We start from the raw sequence: 17,128 nt of genomic DNA, 5'->3' as shown, positions 1-17,128 counted from the left end.
TATTATACGGTTCGGATCGGTTTAGAACCATATATAACCGTAAACGTGAATTCACAAACCAAACCATATAACGTGGTTTCTAATTTTTTTAAATCATGACCAAACCATATATACTACTAAAAACCCAAACCAAACCTTCCAGTTTGAATTATTTTGGACTGAATTTGCGATTTGACGGATTTTTTCTCACCCCTAATGGATATATTGTACATTCTAGTTAAGGTTTAGAATTGGGTGTGTCAGAGGAACCCATAGACTTACATGTGGCATTACTCTCTCCTTTGTTTTTTAAGAGTCTTACTTTGTAAATTTAATTTTTTTTAATGGAGATATCATCATTACACATGAAAAATTACATCTTTCCATATTTACCCTATGTAGATATATCTTCATTACATTTTTATCCACTAATTTTTCAAAATGAAATATACTTTCAGGGGCAAAATAAAAAATGTACCAATTTTTACCTACTAACTTTACAAAATGGACGCTTATTAGGAGGTAGTCCAAAATGGAATACTAAACTCTTAAAAGGGGACGGAAGGAGTAATTAATTGGAACTCTAATTTTCTTGTTATATTATATAAAGAATTTGGCTTTTCTGCAGTCTAGTTTTGGACTGCAGAGGTGCGGTCTATGTGATCGCAGTCGTCGGATAAAGTTTTTAAGGGTGTATATTTGTTTTCAATTTATGACCGGTAATAAACGATTATGACTAGTAATAAATTCAACAAATCTAGACCATTGATTTTCAAGATGAACAATTCGGATAGAACCACATGCCCTTCTCTGTAGTCAATTGCAGATAAGCCAGATTCTTATTTAAAAATGTCACTTTTCAGTTTGCCTGTCGTTCAAGTAATGGTATCGAAAAGATAATGCATGCCAATAGCCATCACTGATTTCTTCTACACTTCTTCCCCTTACTTTAGGATATATAAACTCTGTCCAGTCATAGGAAAGAGCTGTGCTACGTGCACAGTAGCTGTGCACAGCAGCGGTTTTCTCCCGTCTCGGGTCGCAAAAAAATGATCGGAGCCGCTCATTTTGTAAATTCTGAAGTGATTTTGGGCGTTTTGTTAACGCCTCTAACGATATCAAACGAAGCTCATTTTTTACAGAGACCTTAAACGACATATTTTGAACAAAATGAACGGCTCCGATCATCTTTTTGCGACCCGAGGCGGGAGAAAACCGCTGCTGTGCACAACTTGCTGTGTACATAGCTTTTCTGCATAGGAAACAACCATTGATGGAGATCGTTTACCTGCTTGGGCTTACCGCTTATGTACGTGTTCTAGCTGAAAAATGACTAACTAGTCATAATTATCCAAATAGTAGTAAGGAAATTCAAGATATCTCACGAGCTTCTTCGTAAGACTGAACATGTTATTACTCGGCTAATTAATTTGCTTTGACTTTTTAAAAACTTCCGTCAAGATATGAATTTTTTTCCTTTGGAAAAAGGGTATTTGAGACATCGATCACCTCAATCAATCTTTGAGATATAATTAGTTGTTGCCGTTTCATATATATACCACGCAATGAACGGATCTCAGGATTATTAAGAGGATCAAATTAAAAAGATTGAAGATCAATAAACTCTTATGTATCTTTGATTTAATTAGTAGCTGAGGTTGAATTTGTAACGTACCTTTTCTTTTCAGAAATCAACTGAGAACCAAACAAGAATTGTATTGATCTTGCATTTGGTTCCTGTCAAGTTCTACGTAGATAATCATGTTTTAACTATCAAGTTTTTTTTAAGCGTTTGGAAGGGTTAGTTTGCACCCTTCAAGCATCTCCAACCAACCCTTCAAATCTTCAAAACCATTCTCCATTTCTTCAAAATAAAGAAGTTTGCACACCTCCAACCATCTATATACTTGATTTACTTTCTTCAAAATGAAGAATACAATTTGATTCTCCGTATATGGAGAACTAATGATAAAATGAAGTAGATTTGAAGTACATCTTTCAAAACCTATTCATTTACTATTCATTTCATCTAAAATTCTCATTTTTCTTGTTAGGTTTTGGTACCAATGACAAGGTATCCACAAAATCTATAAAATGATGCTAATATTGGATTCCATAGTTAGAATCTAGTCAGGAATTCCTAACATAAGCTTAGGTCCGGACCTCCCAATTTCTTCCATTTTCCGATCGAATTTCGATAATCCAAGCCGCTCAAAGTGATCAGAACGTGATTTTAAGGATACTTTCAGGAAATCAACAAAAAAATGACCGGAAAGGACTTCATCTGAACAGTTCAATAAAAAACTGCTCAAATTACGCCATTTTCAGTCTCTTTTTTTACTGATTTCTCGCGGGTACCCTTAAAATCACATTCTGCACACTTTGCGCGGCTTGGATCATCGAAATTCGATCGGAAAAGAGGAGGTCCTGACAGTCCTAACCTTAAAAGGTCGTGACTGGATCCGGATTGTTGGATTCGATATCTTCCAAAAAAAAAAAAAAGATCTGATGCTAAATAAACAAGGTACGTACGTTATTTTGAGTCTTGAAGATGCTGGTAATCAAGTCATCGAAGTGAACCTTTCAAAAAAAAAAGTCATTGAAGTGAAGTAGTAGGAGTAAGACTTTGTTTTCTTCAATTCGCCTGGAGGATTTTACTGAGTCACTCAATTGACTCTTACGATCATCACTGATATATATTGAGCACGAGTGTGAAGTAAGTTTACTTTTCTAACTTATCATAAAAAAAAAAGTTTCCTTTTCTAGAAAAATACTACTCCGATAATGTTTGACGTGTTGAATAAAGTACTGGATATGGGTAAGCCATTATTGTGGAGAAGGAGACGTTACAATTAGCCCTTGCATACATATACATATACATATACATATATACACACACAAGTCATGTCTAAATCATGCATCATGTGGATGACTGACTAGGCCAGGAGTAGTTTATTGGTGGATTAATCAGTGGAACTGGCCAATCTTCCACGTTCCAAGTGCCGTTAACGTATTAAATTAATTACCATCACCCAATTACTTCAACCTAATTCTTAACGTAACGCAGATTATAAGGGTCGACACTAATTAACCCCTGCCGCTCATCTTTGATTATCATCTATATTTATTTATTTACGTTACTAATTAACCCCTGCCGGTCATCTTTGATTATCATCTATATTTTTTTATTTACGTTATATATTGTGTATTATATACTGCCTAGCTCTATCAAAGATGTGTATTCCAGTTGTCACTCTCTCCCTTTTGAAGTATTGAAAATAATCACGCGAAAAACCATATCGATGTTTTTTTTTTTTTTTTTGCCAAAAGTTAAGAGCTAGTATTCATCAAAAGATCCATATGGAGAAAGGTTGAGAGCCCACAAATCGGACACTCCAACAAAATTAGAGCGTATAAGCGCATAAATGCGCCGTCCTACAAAATGAGAAGAGAAACCCTCTAGAGGAGGACAAAACTTCCCGAAGAAGGACAAACCCCCCAAAGAGAGGACAATATTAAAACAAATAACAAAATAAAAGAAGCACCGCCGATACATCTGCCACTACTCTTTCGCAACCACCTTAATAGATTCGTAACCACACCTCTACTTCACAAAATAGGAACACATCGTTAGGAGGTGGTCGCCCAGCAAATGCGGTAGACGGCGTCAGGTCACAATGCGGTAGACGGCGTCAGGTCACAGATCTAAGAAGGTGGAGGCTGAGAACGGTGGTAGACAATATCTTGTCCGCAAACACTGAAACCGAAGCCCCGGGAACGTCGCTAGAAAATGATCTGGCTGAACTATGGATGCTCGAACTTCAGTCGGAGGATTAAGAAAGAAGACGGTTCGACGGTAGAGGGAAGAGAATAGAGGGAGAGAGATCAGGGGTGGGGGGGAGGGGTGGAGAGATCAGAGGGAAAGGATCCCTCCCCTCCTGCCGCCTGAGAAGGGAGGAGGAGAAGTAAGGGAAGGACTATTGACCGCTAAAGCTTGGAGATTTTTAGAAAAAGAGGGGGATCGACTTAAAAAACAAAAAAAAAAACCCATATCGATCACCTCTCCATTTCTGTCATCTCACTCTATTTTCTCCACTCTTTCACTTTTTCAAGTTACTCAGTTATTGCTCACTGCTACTCTTGTCTCACGCCATTTTCTTACTCCAACCTTTCACTTTCTGAAGTCACCCCTTCATTAACCACTATTTGATCATAATTAATCAATTTTCAACATAAAAATTTCAATATTTGATCATATTTCACTTTTTACAATTTAATATTTGCATAAGAAACCTATATTGTAAGCATGTATACTTATGTAAAATAAAAAGTTCTCTCTCTTACGTGGCATTTTGTTATTTTCTCTCATTTTACTATTTATCACAACATTTTTACAAAATAATAGTCTAATTTCATCTAATTTATGTTTGTTTTCTATTTTCTGTTCTCGTTTTTGCCAAATTTGAAATTTGGAGAATCCATTCTAAAAGACATTTGTCATTGAAATCATGCTACGCACAAACTCGATCAAATGTTGTCCCGTAGAGAAAGTATATATGTCCTTAACGAAGGTAGTTGTTTGCGTTTTCCTTTTTCATGCCCCCAATCCTATCATCAATTGTTTAAAAAAATTGAAGAAAGAGAAAAAGCAGAGGCAATACAAGCACAAAAGGTTGTACAAAACTACAACATATCATATGATCGTGTCAACTGTAAAGTGAAAACTCATACTATTGAAATGCTCTAGATACACGTAAAAATTCATGTAATATTACGATGATATTTTGAATACTTTAATTAGAAACGAAATTAAATTGGATTTTGAATAAATTCAATGGCCCCTGCTTAGATTTTTTAGATATTATCGTCAACTGTATATATCATTTTTTGAACTTCACCGCTATATATGCATAACAGTTTTATTTCTTCAGGTGCTAACAATTCTTTTGGGTCACTTCATATAGAGTTTTATCCCTGTTATAAGAAGCTTGTAGTAGATGATGGATTAGTATAAGCTGGCTCATAAACTCTTAGTAATTCTGGAAAAAAATAGAGTTAATAACATTAGTATCAAATTCCATAGTAATTATGACCAGCTCAGGTACATGATCCCTGTTAGTGGACGATGAGATCGATTTATCAGAAAATTAATCGAGGTGCACGTTAGGCAGCCCGGACTCCTTGTTATAAGAAAAACGCTAAGGTACCTTATTTTGTTGGTAAATAAATACAGTACTAAATACATGTAGGTCAAAGAAAGAGAATCCACCATCTTTAAATAAGAATTCCCCGTTTGCGGAGTATCCGTGAATTTTAAGAGTTTTCCTTTCTTGTGCTTCTTTCTTTCTTTCCTTTCTACTCCAGTAGAGTATATCTACGGGGAATGCTATCTACAAAGAAAATTTATCCCAAAAGTACTTCGAAAATAACAATTTATCCCGAAAGTACTCCGAAAATAGCAATTAATGGTTGAGAATTACTTTGATGATTGGGCCACACACATCAAAGTGAATCTCAACTATTGATTGCTGTTTTCATGGTACTTTCGGGGTAAGTTTTATTTGTTCCTAGCATTTCTGGAGTATAAAACACTACTTCTTCTCTCTCTCTCTCTCTCTCTCTCTCTCTCTCTCTCTATATATATATATATATATATATATATATATATATATATATATATATCTCCTTTGCTCTATATAACCTCTTTTTAATCCTTGAGAGAGATGGCTACGAAAAAGCACCCGTTCGAATTCCGAGTAAAGTCGTTTTCAGCAGCCGCTATGTCGAGCCCAAAGCAGGGAGGTGGTTTCTTCAAGCTCCAAATCATGCTCAGAGTTTTGGCTATCGTATTCACATCGGCTGCTATGGTCACCATGCTTACCAGCGACGAAACTGTCAATTTCTTCGGGATTTCGATGCAGGCTCGTTACAGCTACTCGTCTGCATTCAAGTAATTAATAGTATTATTCACATTAATCTCTCTCTTTTTCATGCTACCCAATTGGAATACAAGTTCAAACACAATACAAACACATAGTCTCCATGATTACAAGCGTTTTTTTCCCCCTTGCTGACAATTTTTTTCTAGGTTCATACTGGTTGCAGACGCCATTGCATGTACTTGCTCTCTTCTATCTGTAATCTTCGCGTTCTTGCTAAGCCATTCTGAGCCAAATCCCAGCAGCTATTTCGCTGTGTTTTTGCATGATCTGGTAATCAAAATGCGCTGTTCATTCTTGGTTTGCTATTATTCCATTGATGTCAAAAAAGCGTTGAGAAATGTGTCCAACTAACACACACAGTTCATGAAACAATCAAGAAAAGAACACAAAATAGAAAGGATACAGTTTTCACAAAGAAAGCGTACTAATTACATTGGCTGTGAATACAAGACCAAAAGGTGAATTACGCTTCACTAACCTAATAAAATGTTCTGAAAGGAAGAAGATAAAAAGTTCTGAAAGGAAGAAGATAACAAAGATTGTGTGTTGTGATTTGTCATGTCTGGGATTTGTTTGTTTCAACCTCGAATATGATTTGAGACTTACAATACCCAACTTGGTTCGACCTGATTTTCTGGGGAAGTTTCACTGCTAGTGTACTTGGGTCTGGGCTTAAAGTCGAATTGCATAAATCTTGTGTGTTCTTGTGCGATGCTTAATTGCTTACAATGTTGGTGTCTGTATTCCTCCGTCGTGACAATATTGTTATGTCAGGTTCTGGTGCTGTTAATGATGGCTGGATGTGCTGCAGCCTCTGCTGTTGGCATGGTGGGTCGCGATGGCATAGCCCAGGTTGGGTGGTCGGCCATATGCAGTAACGTGGGCAAATTCTGCCACAAATTGACACTATCTCTTGCCTTCTCTTTCATGGTTATGTTCTGCTACTTGGCGCTTGCGGTCTCATCTGCCCACGAACTCAAGTATTTGGCCGGAGGAACGAACAACCAGGTATCAGAGGAAGGAGTTACCGAGGAAAAGTGAAATAGATTAACCCTCCAAGGAGATGCTCTGTTTTCAAATTTAGGTTTTCTAGTATATGTAAATTATAAATTTGCGGGGGATTACTTCAGTACGAGATGCTCTGCCATGTCTTTTAGTGCTGTGAATAATTGTCTGCGACATATTGTGGAAACATGGTTCATTACTCTTTCATTGCTTTTCTCTCTCTAAGAAATTTTAGCAATTTTCTTGATTGTATGCTTTTATATTACCAGTAAAAAACTCTCATCCTTCTTGGTAAAGAGTTTGAAAAGTGTGACATTTCAAGAAAGAGAGAACCACAACAGCAACCAAAAAAAAAAAAAACCCAGAGGAATATTACAGCCAACACACTTTCATAACGACGATCAACAACTACAACAGAAGACAGAATATCGGATCTTTCAAATCCTTCATAAAAGACTATGATCTTTGTAAATTTTCATGAGCTCAGTCAGAAGAATGCAATGGATAGTTGAATTTACTGAGCCCAATACCTGCATGTGGAAAGACTAGTCAAGGTTTGGTTTCTGAGCAGACAGTACTATCCGACGATTTTATCAGAAACTCTCAAGAACATATGCAGTGGTTTGGAGGTTCAAAACTAAGCAAGGACTTCCAGACTTTCTTGATAGGATAACTACCGGCAAACTTTAGCCAACATATCAAATTTGGTCCGCAAGCTCCAAAAGTAGCATAACCTTAAGTTAGGCTAGCTAACATCTTTGAGCCCCCTGCCTTGTTAACTTCTGGATCACGTGCCAGAAGTTAACTTCTTGGATAACTCTTATAACCCAATGTGGGCAGTGGAATGATCCAAGATACATACATAGATTCACTCAATGGCTCATTCCAAATCCAGAAACCCTCATGACTATGAAAGAGGTTTGCTGGAACCACTCGAGAGTGAAGGTTAAATTTCATACAGTCACAAATGGAGTTCATGACAAGTCCATCACGATGCCATGTTGTTTACGAATTTGGATATCCAAATGGAGAATCAAGGAAGCTCCACAAACAAACTACTCATTCCATCAAGTCTATACATTACAGCAATACATCATCCAGCGGTGTTAGCACTAGGGGGATGCACAGTAAAAGATGCATAATACTTTGAACATAACAGAACTAGGTTTACAAGATTTCGAAAACTAACAAATGAACAATTGACTTACGGTTCTGTCATAAATATATATTGTAGTTTGCACATGAATCTACAGCCATTTCAAGACAATAGCAACGGGTAAATTTTCAACATGGAAGTACAAAATTTTCTATTTAGTTTCAAAAAAGAGAAGAGACAGGGCATACGGGGTGCCATTCAGATTACATCTCATCTTCGGAATCTTTAAGGTGCTCTTTGAGAGGTTGACTTGGGATTTCCCACTTCTGTCTACCCCATGCTGAATCCATCTCAGGCAATTCAAAGTCATCTGGCCTTAGTGATAGCTCGAATTCTGGAAGATCAGGCAGGATTTCAAGACCTCTGGAAACCATTTGACAGAAATTAAATTTAAATAGCCTAAAAGATCATCTTTGGAAATTATGTACTGTCAGAAGTTTCAAGGAAATACTAGGAAAAAAGACAGTGAAGCCTCTTACTTCTCCTGCTCTAAAAGGTACCCATACATCTGCGATTTCTTAGATGCTACATCAGGAATTCTCTTATTCAAATGTTTCATAGCACCCCAGAGTGGAGGGATCCTTGAAAGAAGAAATCAGGGAATACAATGAGGGAATGTTGCAAAAGATGCATAATAATAAAACTGCTGATGTGCACTACGCAGATAAAAAATAGAATCGAAGCTAACCTGGTGACAGGAGCTGTGAGACAAAAGGTTAAACAAGCCTTCTTGCTCTCTGAGAGTAGATCTTCAGCAGCTAGAAAACAATACACAGCACTCACATGACAGGATGGTTCACTACCCTTGTCAATGATCTGGCCATGGTAGTAGTAAGCTGCAGCCTGATAATGTGAAAAGAGATTATCAGACTCTCAACATTTGAGATACTTGATGCAAGAAAAGTTTGGGGTTTAGAAGTTAAAGTGGAAAAAAGTGATTGTGGTCGTGACCTTTGCTTCAAGATATTTCCATTTGATGAATAACAGATGCTTCTTTCCATGTCGGCTATCAGTGTTACATCCGGACAAGCAGTAATGAGCCTGAACAAACAAAGAGAAAGAAGATTGCAACAATAAATGTGGAATGGCATGTAAAAAAAGTTGCAATGTTTAATACTTCACATGCGATCGAGCAAGTTCTTTTCTGGTAAGTATACCGGCCAGTTATAAAAATGAAGGTTAATTGACCTAAGAAATACCATTGGATGAACTCATGCTAGAAATTTTTTTTTCAAAAAAAGAAGAGATCTTTTGGTGTTGCAGTCGTGGAAAAAAATAGAACCGCTCATGAATATAAACGAGTCAAAACAACATAAATGAAAACGAAAGAATCCCAGCAGATGAAGCACGAACCGCACAATGATGACTTAAACTCCAACACAAATTGAATAAATATTCTCTACCTGCCCATAGTAGCTTAATTGTTCACATGCGAGCCTCCTCTTCACGGGTAAACTAACGTTTTGACTGTCCACAGCTAATCCAAGCTGAATTTCAGTTCCCTGGATTTGTCGTACAGAGTATCAAATAGTATTAAATGTATCAAATGCTAAGAAACAAATACCCAGGTTCCAATTTTTTTCCCCCCTCCTTTTCTTTCTCGTTTTGGAAGTAATGCCTTTTATTAGTTCCTTATGGTGGTCTAAACAACTAAGGTTTCTTCTATATATACCTGGCCTAGTGCTTGAATCGATATAGCCTCCAATATGCCCTCCTGCAAATCTTTTGGCAACTGCTTCCTGGGTACAAAAATATGTGGACCAGTGGGAAAGTGGTAAAAAGATATCAAAGCATTGAGAAATGCTGTCTACTTACTTGATATCAGTTGGTAAGCGAACAAGAACATCACGGACACAAAATTCCAAGTAACCCGATGCCTTTAGCAGTAAATCAACAGCATCCCTCATGCAATCTATATAGCAACATAAACAATTATTTCACAACTAAAACAACATAAGAAACTAACCGAAGCTTTGACAATCAAATCTGAAGTTGGAATTGAAACAAAAAAGTCATTTAGGTGAATGATGGAAACCTGCAGATACAAGTCTTTCAGAAGAACCTGATTGATTTTCAGAAATCAGCATGGAATTTGCCTCCGTCAATGTCAACATAGCCATCATGTGAATAACAGAGAGTAATTCAAACCAGGAGTTTGCGACACAGACTTCCTGTTCATCATATTGTTGATCCCATTATTAAATTATCAGAAACAAAAAGCTAACACAAAACATGCATGACACAAATTTGATGGGGAGATCGCTTCCTAGAGGGGACTTAAAATAGACTCAATATGGGACATTGAGCAATATCAGGTGTCAATTGCCCCCTTTGTCAGAGTAGTTTGCTGTCATGTTGGAACAGCAACACACCCCAGGATACAACAAAGTCACCAAGACCGGAAAATCAGCAATCGCGGTGATCTTGAACTTCTCTGTAAACTTAGTGCACACCACTTTTGAATCGAAATCAGATCCTCTCATTCATTCCACCCACTTAATAGTAAATATGATGATACACTAAACATGCCAAAAAGAATTACCGGGCAAAAATACTTACTTTTCCATCTTCTGAATATTTCCACTTGAATTCCACCACTTCTTGAAGACCATGCTCTGTTAATACACACATTCTTAACATTTCCACAGACTTCCAAGTAGTTCTCCGTACAATCATTTACAAGTGTCTATGTGTGTGTGTGCTTGAAAGAGAAAGAGAACCTTTGTTAGTTAGACCAAGCAGAAGAGGCAAGTAGTCCTCCAGTGCTTGCTGTAATTCGGTAACAGATCCACCTGCAGAAATAACAATCTTTAATCAACAGGCAATTCAAAAGAGAAACTGGTTATTAAACTATGAGCTCAAGAGAGATGTCCCACTAGTCTCCTCGCCCTTGGCAACTAAAACGATTAGATTCCGGTGTGAAACTACTCTATCCGCGAGATCCTTCGGAATTAGACCTCTGAGTGCCCTCTGAAGATCAGTTTGAAGCGGAACACACATTGAGGGGACGCATATGGCAATTTCTTGGATATTCAAATTGTTTTTCCTCTTTCCAGCTGCACATATAGAAGGACTGCACCCCATTGTTCTTGCAAGAAGGGACTAAATCCCAATCTAACATCCTACATATTACATTCCAGCCTGTCAAATTCCAGCAACTTACACTACGATCAAAATTGCAAAACAAAAAATAAAGAAAATTGAAGCTGAAAAATCTGAAGAGCTTTTTTAAAATAATTTTAGTCCAAAAAAACTATGGGTACACCATATGTAGAAGCAGTTATTAAGAGTGGAGCAGGCAGTTAGAGTTCATAAAGATGGCCTAAAGATTGGTGCAGAAATTAGTACATGTCAGAGAATTGAAAACCACCACATTTGAGTGTGACATGTGTGTATGTACATTGGGTTTTGAGTAAAATAAAACTTACTGAATTCTGACAGGAGAGGGGAGGGAGGAGAAAGAGAGAGGTGAAGAAGCTTGGGCTTGGAGGATGGATATAGCATGAAAGATGTTGACATGGGCATATATATTTATGTATGCATGTATGTACGGAAGATGGCTTGAGATTAGAGAAATGTGGTGGATTTCGGGTTGGGGGGAAGATCTTGGATCGAGAAATAAGTCTCACATGGCGAATGCGTAGGAAGAGAAACTCAGTGACGATCCAGGTGGGGAATGGGAAGCCAAAGGAATTTCCATCTCTTAAAATATTCATTTGTTTAATACAAAGTAGTACAATTTAACCAGTGAGCTGCTCCTACTTCTTTACTTTTACTTTTTAAAGAAACCAAACATATATTCATGAACTATAACTTTTTAAAGGATTCATCTGTCCCAGAAATACATCAAGGACCCGAAAAAGTCCGAACAATAACAAGAAATTTACAAACAACAATATAAGGACATGAAAGATTAACAGCTGCGATACTTATTAGATGATTTCTTTACAACTTTTCTTTCGCATGTGTCCTAAATTTATTGAAGACATATATATATATATAATCACTGAGTGATCTTTCTAAGACATCAACCTTGTGTTTGGCTACCTACAAAAAGATGAACATGTATTAGCACAACAGTTAACTTTTCTTTTCTTTTACACATGTGGAGATTTGAAGCATGGCTTTCTTATTGAATTTGCTGCATATCTAAAATGGATTAGCTCTCCAGAATTAAGTGCGTTCTCTGACTCTCTCTACCCCTAAGGGTCGTTTCAATGCACAATAAAGCTCCTAAAAGATAGAATATCATCCATGCAAGAAGAGCTACAAAACCTCCACGCAGGCAGGATTATTAAACAAACACAAACAGCGGGGGAAAAAAGAAAGAAAGAAACATCCTCGATCTCTGTGTCAAGATGGAACCTGGTTAATGTTTCTTCAATTTGAACCCGGTTAATGTTTCTTAAATTTGAACGTCCCTTCCAGTTGCTCATGGACTTGGAGGAAGCTTCTTAATCTTAGAGCTATTTCAAGACCCTTCGTTAAACATATTATTGGTGATGGAAGCAGTACCTTTATTTGGCATGACAGTTGGCTCCCTCAAGGTCCTCTTAGTATAATACTTTTCCCACTTTCAACCCAAATGACATGAGGCCTGATCTGAACCAGTGGACAACCTCATCTTGTTCCCTCCCTATTCAAAGTTGCAGCTGCATGAGATGCTATCTGGGTTCATTCACCTATTGTGCACTGGCACCCCCTAGTCTGCTTTTCGATGTCAATCAAAGGTAGTACTGGAACTAAGGACGAGATTATTAACTGGGGTATTAAAACATCTCCTATTTGTCCTCAATGCGAGCACAATGAGGAAAGCCTATCTCATCTCTTCTTTAGTTGCCCTTTTTCTACATCAGTATGGCAACAAGTTTGCTCCTTTTGTGATATATCTAAACTTCTCCCCTCTTGGGATAATTAATGAAGTTAACTGGCTTATCGGGAAGCTGAGAGTCCTTTCACAACATTATCAGAAAACTAGCTTGGTCAACCATGTTGTGTTACATCGGCAGGAAAGGAATCGTAGAGTTTTTCAGGGTGACCATAGACGGTCTGGTCTCCCAATGATATCCAAAAGATTAGGTTTGATGTTAGGGAAAAGGGTTCGCAATTCTCTTCTACTAATGCCTAGCTCCGTTCTCAATATTGCCATATGCTATGCCATTTTTGGAAAGTACCTCTTTAAAGTCACATTCTGTACCTAGTAGTTTGTAGATGATTATCTTTTGTAATCAGGAAGGTATACACTCCTTGTCTCTGTTTTTTGTTTGCACTTCCTTAGAATTTTGGATTGCGGAAAAACAAATAGAACCTTGTTCTCTCCATCCCTGTCTGTATAAATCCGGCCTTGGGGAACTTGTAACGATTGAAAGAGAAACTACAAGAGTGAGTGGTTGGATCTTGATCAGGGTTCGGATTTTGAGATTTTGAAATATTCTTGACTAATACTATCGAAATTTGTTGTCCATAAACTAGGCAAGCGTCAAATCCTTAAAAATGTTGTCTCTCTACATTGCGATTGAGGTGTGAGTGTATTTCCCGCATGTTTTGTAGTCTAACAACTCAATAAATCAAATCATGTTGCATCAAGGATCAAAAGGCCGAAACTTTTATAACGAATGGATGAAGTAAATAGGTTGGTAAACAACTGTGCTATGGTACATACTTTCAGGTACATAAATAACGTGTGTACGCATTTTGGGTCCATCTCGGATCCTATAAAAATGATCCGAGTTGCTCATTTTGTTCAAAATGATCTGGTGGGGTGAAGCCGTTGTCAAATGATGGTGGTGATGGTGGGTTGGTAGTAGCAGTGGTGGAGCAATATTGTTGGCGGCATGGACACCAAAATTTGGCATCATAAATGTATAAATCCCATATTTGGTGAATGCCTTAGGCAAATCTTGATGATTAACAAGTTTTGTGTGCTATGGTGAAGTGTGGAAACCCCTATGTACTCTCTCGAACTCTTAAGAAGTGAAAGAATACCTAACTAGGATTGCAAGTACCAAACAGAAAATTGAATGAGTGGAAAGGCGCGAGAACATATTTTAGCCTTAGTGGCTCCGACGATCTTTGAATTGGTTTATTTTCGACCCACTTTTCATAAACCAAAATCTATTGTCTTTGTGGTTAGATCTCACCATCTTTTAGTATTTTTAATACCCTCTTTAATGATATAAAGTAGGTTTCGATCCGGTTTAAAGTTAGTATGATTCAAGAATTTCCCCAAAATAACTTGTTTGTCGATCTCTTGAGGGAAAAATTGTCATATCTTTTGATGAATATATAATTTTGGAGTCAAACTAACTTGGTTAGAAAGTGGTCTAGACAAGTTTTTTAACGGTTCAAACCAAGTGCAAATCAAAGTTTGGGGGTGTCCGTGGCAAGACCGCAAAGTATGATCAGTTTTGAAACTTCGACGATGCGCTCTATCGATCTCTTGAGGAAAAAATTGTCATATCTTTTGATGAATATATAATTTTGGAGACAAACTAACTTGGTTAGAAAGTAATCTAAACAAGTTTTTCAACGGTTCAAACCAAGTGCAAATTGAAGTTTGAGTGTCTGTGGCAAGATCGCAAAGTTTGGTCAGTTTTGAAACTTCGACGATGCGCCTGGGCGCAATGGTGTGCGCCTGAGGCGCATGGAATTGCGCCTGGGGCGCACTAAGACTCTACAATTGCTCAAACTTTGCCGTTTTGTTCCGAACACTCCCGAACTCCAATTTTCGCAAGATTTGAACCATTTAAAAGCTTGTTGAGTATTCTTTCCAACCCAAATAATTTGAATCAAAAAATTGTTTGCACATCGAAAGATATGACTAATTTACCCTCAATGAGTCAAAAAGTAAATCATTTCGGTAAAAACTCACATCTCCCTCGTCTTAAATCGTATAAAGACCTATTATATACTCAATAAAGAGGATTTTTAAATTATTACAAGGTTGTATAATCCAATCATATAAATAATAAAGTTTAGTTTAGGAAAAGTGGGTGGTAAGCATACCGCTACATGATGATCGGAGCACTACCACCCCTCCACCACCAACACTGTCACCGCAACACAACCCCTCCACCACCATCACTTCACCACCACATTTCCACTCTGCTATCACCGTTGGCACCACACAACCCTACAACCTCCGCATTCATTTAACCACTACTACCAACACCACCGCTTCAACGCCACGACTATCACACCTCCACATGTGATTCCACCACAACTACTACACCTCCACTAGTACTATCACCAGTTCAATAACACCACCTCCACCTCCACCTCCACCTCAACCACCACTACAAAAACCAAGTTCAAAATGTGTACGTACGCGGTGTATGTATGTGAATGTATGTACTCATATTCTTTTCGGTTGACAAATGAGGGGTTAATTCAATGGTGGAAACTTGAACTTGGTTGGACAAGGCCCAAGTTTGAGTCCCCATAACCCCTTGTTGGGATTAAACATACTCCTAACACCATTCGCACATGGTGAACATTAGCTTCGGTCCCTGACCGATAGAGGTGTGGTGTGGGGTGACGAGGCAATACTCCTTGGTGTTAGAGTAGGTGTCCCACATTGCTAATAAGAGACCACTTAATAACATTTGGAACCTCTTTACTCATCGCCAATTAGTTTTGAGATTGATATAAAGTTTTGATGTGGTATCAGAGCAGGTCCATTCCATCCCAAATTTATAACAAGAATTAAATCAAACCCACACTCCACGATGATAGATCCAAAAAGTGACTACACGTGATAGACCTAAATGCAATGCGGCTTTCACACTTGGCAGAGGTGAAAGGGTGTCATACTTGCACAGTTGCACTTTTGAAAAAGGGAAGGAAAAAAAAAGAGGAGTTGAAATCATCCTTGTTTAGTTACCAATCAGATGCGAGTCTATGGTTTGAGTCCATCTAAAGGAACATCTTGGTTAGTGGCCGAAAAGGCTATTTGACTTTTATTTTTGTGTTGGGACATTCAAAATGAATCAATGCCACCACTGGAATAATACTACTACTCAAATCGAAGGGTGTAATTGTAAAGAGCAGTCATGTGGTTGACTTTATTTCGATTCGAATATCAACCGTATCATCATCAGATTATGTGCTTCCCTCTCTCCAAACTGAGAGGTCAAGCAATCTTCTATCAAATTCCCAAGTGCAGATAAGATATCATTTCAGAACAAAATAATATGGCGTGAAAAAACAAACTAGAAAAAATTTAAATAAAATGGTGACAGAGCACTAAAATTTAATTGAGATAAGGTGAAGGTAAAAGATACAGACAGATCAGGTTTTAGAAACCCAATGTCCCGTCCCAATGGCAGTAATCCCTCCCCACAAACAAGCTAAGTTTAACCCTTCTACAGCTAGCTAATCCCTGAATTTCAACCCTTTTACCCCTTGTAGTTTAGGCCTCGTGCAGATCGCTTCCCTAACGATACTGACTTTTGTGGTCAAGTCAAAAATTAGGGAGATGATATGCACGAGCTTGTAAAGTAGACTTTTAGCCTTTTTTTGAATCTGAAAATTGAAAGTAGTCCAGTGGTTGCACAATTAAATTTCAGGCAATTTGGGAGAAAATTTCTAAAAGTAAAGAAAAAGAACCAAACTGAGCTTTGTGTCGTTTTGATACCAACCCTGGTAGAACTCACACTTGAAACATGAGAGGGTGTCCAAGGCTAAGTCCAGACTATTTACTAGTTGATGTGGGACATTAGGATTGCCGCATACAAAGGCTAAATCCATACTACTTAGTTGATGCAGGATATTAGGGTTGTCACATACACCTGCACTCCGTAGGTGACGTCTATGGCAGCCTACCCCATCGACATTGACATAATGATAGCCTTTCTCTTTTGGCGGCTAGCTTAATTGACTCACCTGTTTCGTATTCAATACTAAGTGTTTTAATCCGGCCTTTCAGTTGCCCCCTCCATGGCCCAAATTGCAACATGGTTGCTGGCTTTAATATCGAGTGATACCGATCCCTAAATAGAACTGACCCTTGAAAACCGTTTTACAAAGATAAGGTGACTGAGAACTT

General features: G+C 37.9%; 2 protein-coding genes across 2 annotated transcripts; one reads left to right on the top strand and one right to left on the bottom strand.

Moving 5' to 3' along the window:
- Positions 1 to 5,656: 5,656 nt before the first annotated feature.
- On the top strand, positions 5,657 to 7,133 carry LOC131303884 (CASP-like protein 1F2). Its single transcript, XM_058330945.1, has 3 exons — positions 5,657 to 5,929; positions 6,068 to 6,191; positions 6,696 to 7,133. The coding sequence occupies exons 1-3, from the start codon at positions 5,703 to 5,705 to the stop codon at positions 6,960 to 6,962; spliced, it is 618 nt and encodes a 205-aa protein (XP_058186928.1). The 5' UTR covers positions 5,657 to 5,702; the 3' UTR covers positions 6,963 to 7,133.
- A 928-nt stretch (positions 7,134 to 8,061) lies between these two features.
- LOC131304644 (uncharacterized) lies at positions 8,062 to 11,166 on the bottom strand. Its single transcript, XM_058331978.1, has 11 exons — positions 10,959 to 11,166; positions 10,803 to 10,874; positions 10,642 to 10,697; positions 10,118 to 10,253; positions 9,898 to 9,994; positions 9,755 to 9,821; positions 9,486 to 9,584; positions 9,034 to 9,123; positions 8,771 to 8,925; positions 8,562 to 8,663; positions 8,062 to 8,445 (listed from the first exon to the last, which is right to left on the bottom strand). Exons 1-11 carry the CDS (start codon positions 11,164 to 11,166, stop codon positions 8,286 to 8,288), a joined length of 1,242 nt encoding a protein of 413 aa, XP_058187961.1. The 3' UTR covers positions 8,062 to 8,285.
- Between the last annotated feature and the right edge of the window lie 5,962 nt (positions 11,167 to 17,128).

This window comes from Rhododendron vialii, chromosome 10a (genome assembly GCF_030253575.1).
Source record: "Rhododendron vialii isolate Sample 1 chromosome 10a, ASM3025357v1".
Taxonomy (NCBI): Eukaryota; Viridiplantae; Streptophyta; class Magnoliopsida; order Ericales; family Ericaceae; genus Rhododendron; species Rhododendron vialii.
Note: the sequence above shows the minus strand (reverse complement) of the source record. Positions and strands in the feature narration are given on the sequence as shown.

What these genes read in the sequence shown, in the direction of transcription:
- LOC131303884 (XM_058330945.1), top strand. Translation starts at nt 5,703, where the DNA reads ATGGCTACGAAAAAGCACCCGTTCGAATTCCGAGTAAAGTCGTTTTCA. An exon ending in AGCTACTCGTCTGCATTCAA is followed by an intron (nt 5,930 to 6,067) that starts GTAATTAATAGT and finishes ATTTTTTTCTAG; the next exon opens with GTTCATACTGGTTGCAGACG. An exon ending in CTGTGTTTTTGCATGATCTG is followed by an intron (nt 6,192 to 6,695) that starts GTAATCAAAATG and finishes TTGTTATGTCAG; the next exon opens with GTTCTGGTGCTGTTAATGAT.
- LOC131304644 (XM_058331978.1), bottom strand. Translation starts at nt 11,166, where the DNA reads ATGGGGTGCAGTCCTTCTATATGTGCAGCTGGAAAGAGGAAAAACAAT. An exon ending in TGCCAAGGGCGAGGAGACTA is followed by an intron (nt 10,875 to 10,958) that starts GTGGGACATCTC and finishes TTATTTCTGCAG; the next exon opens with GTGGATCTGTTACCGAATTA. An exon ending in AATTAAGCTACTATGGGCAG is followed by an intron (nt 9,124 to 9,485) that starts GTAGAGAATATT and finishes TTGTTTGTTCAG; the next exon opens with GCTCATTACTGCTTGTCCGG.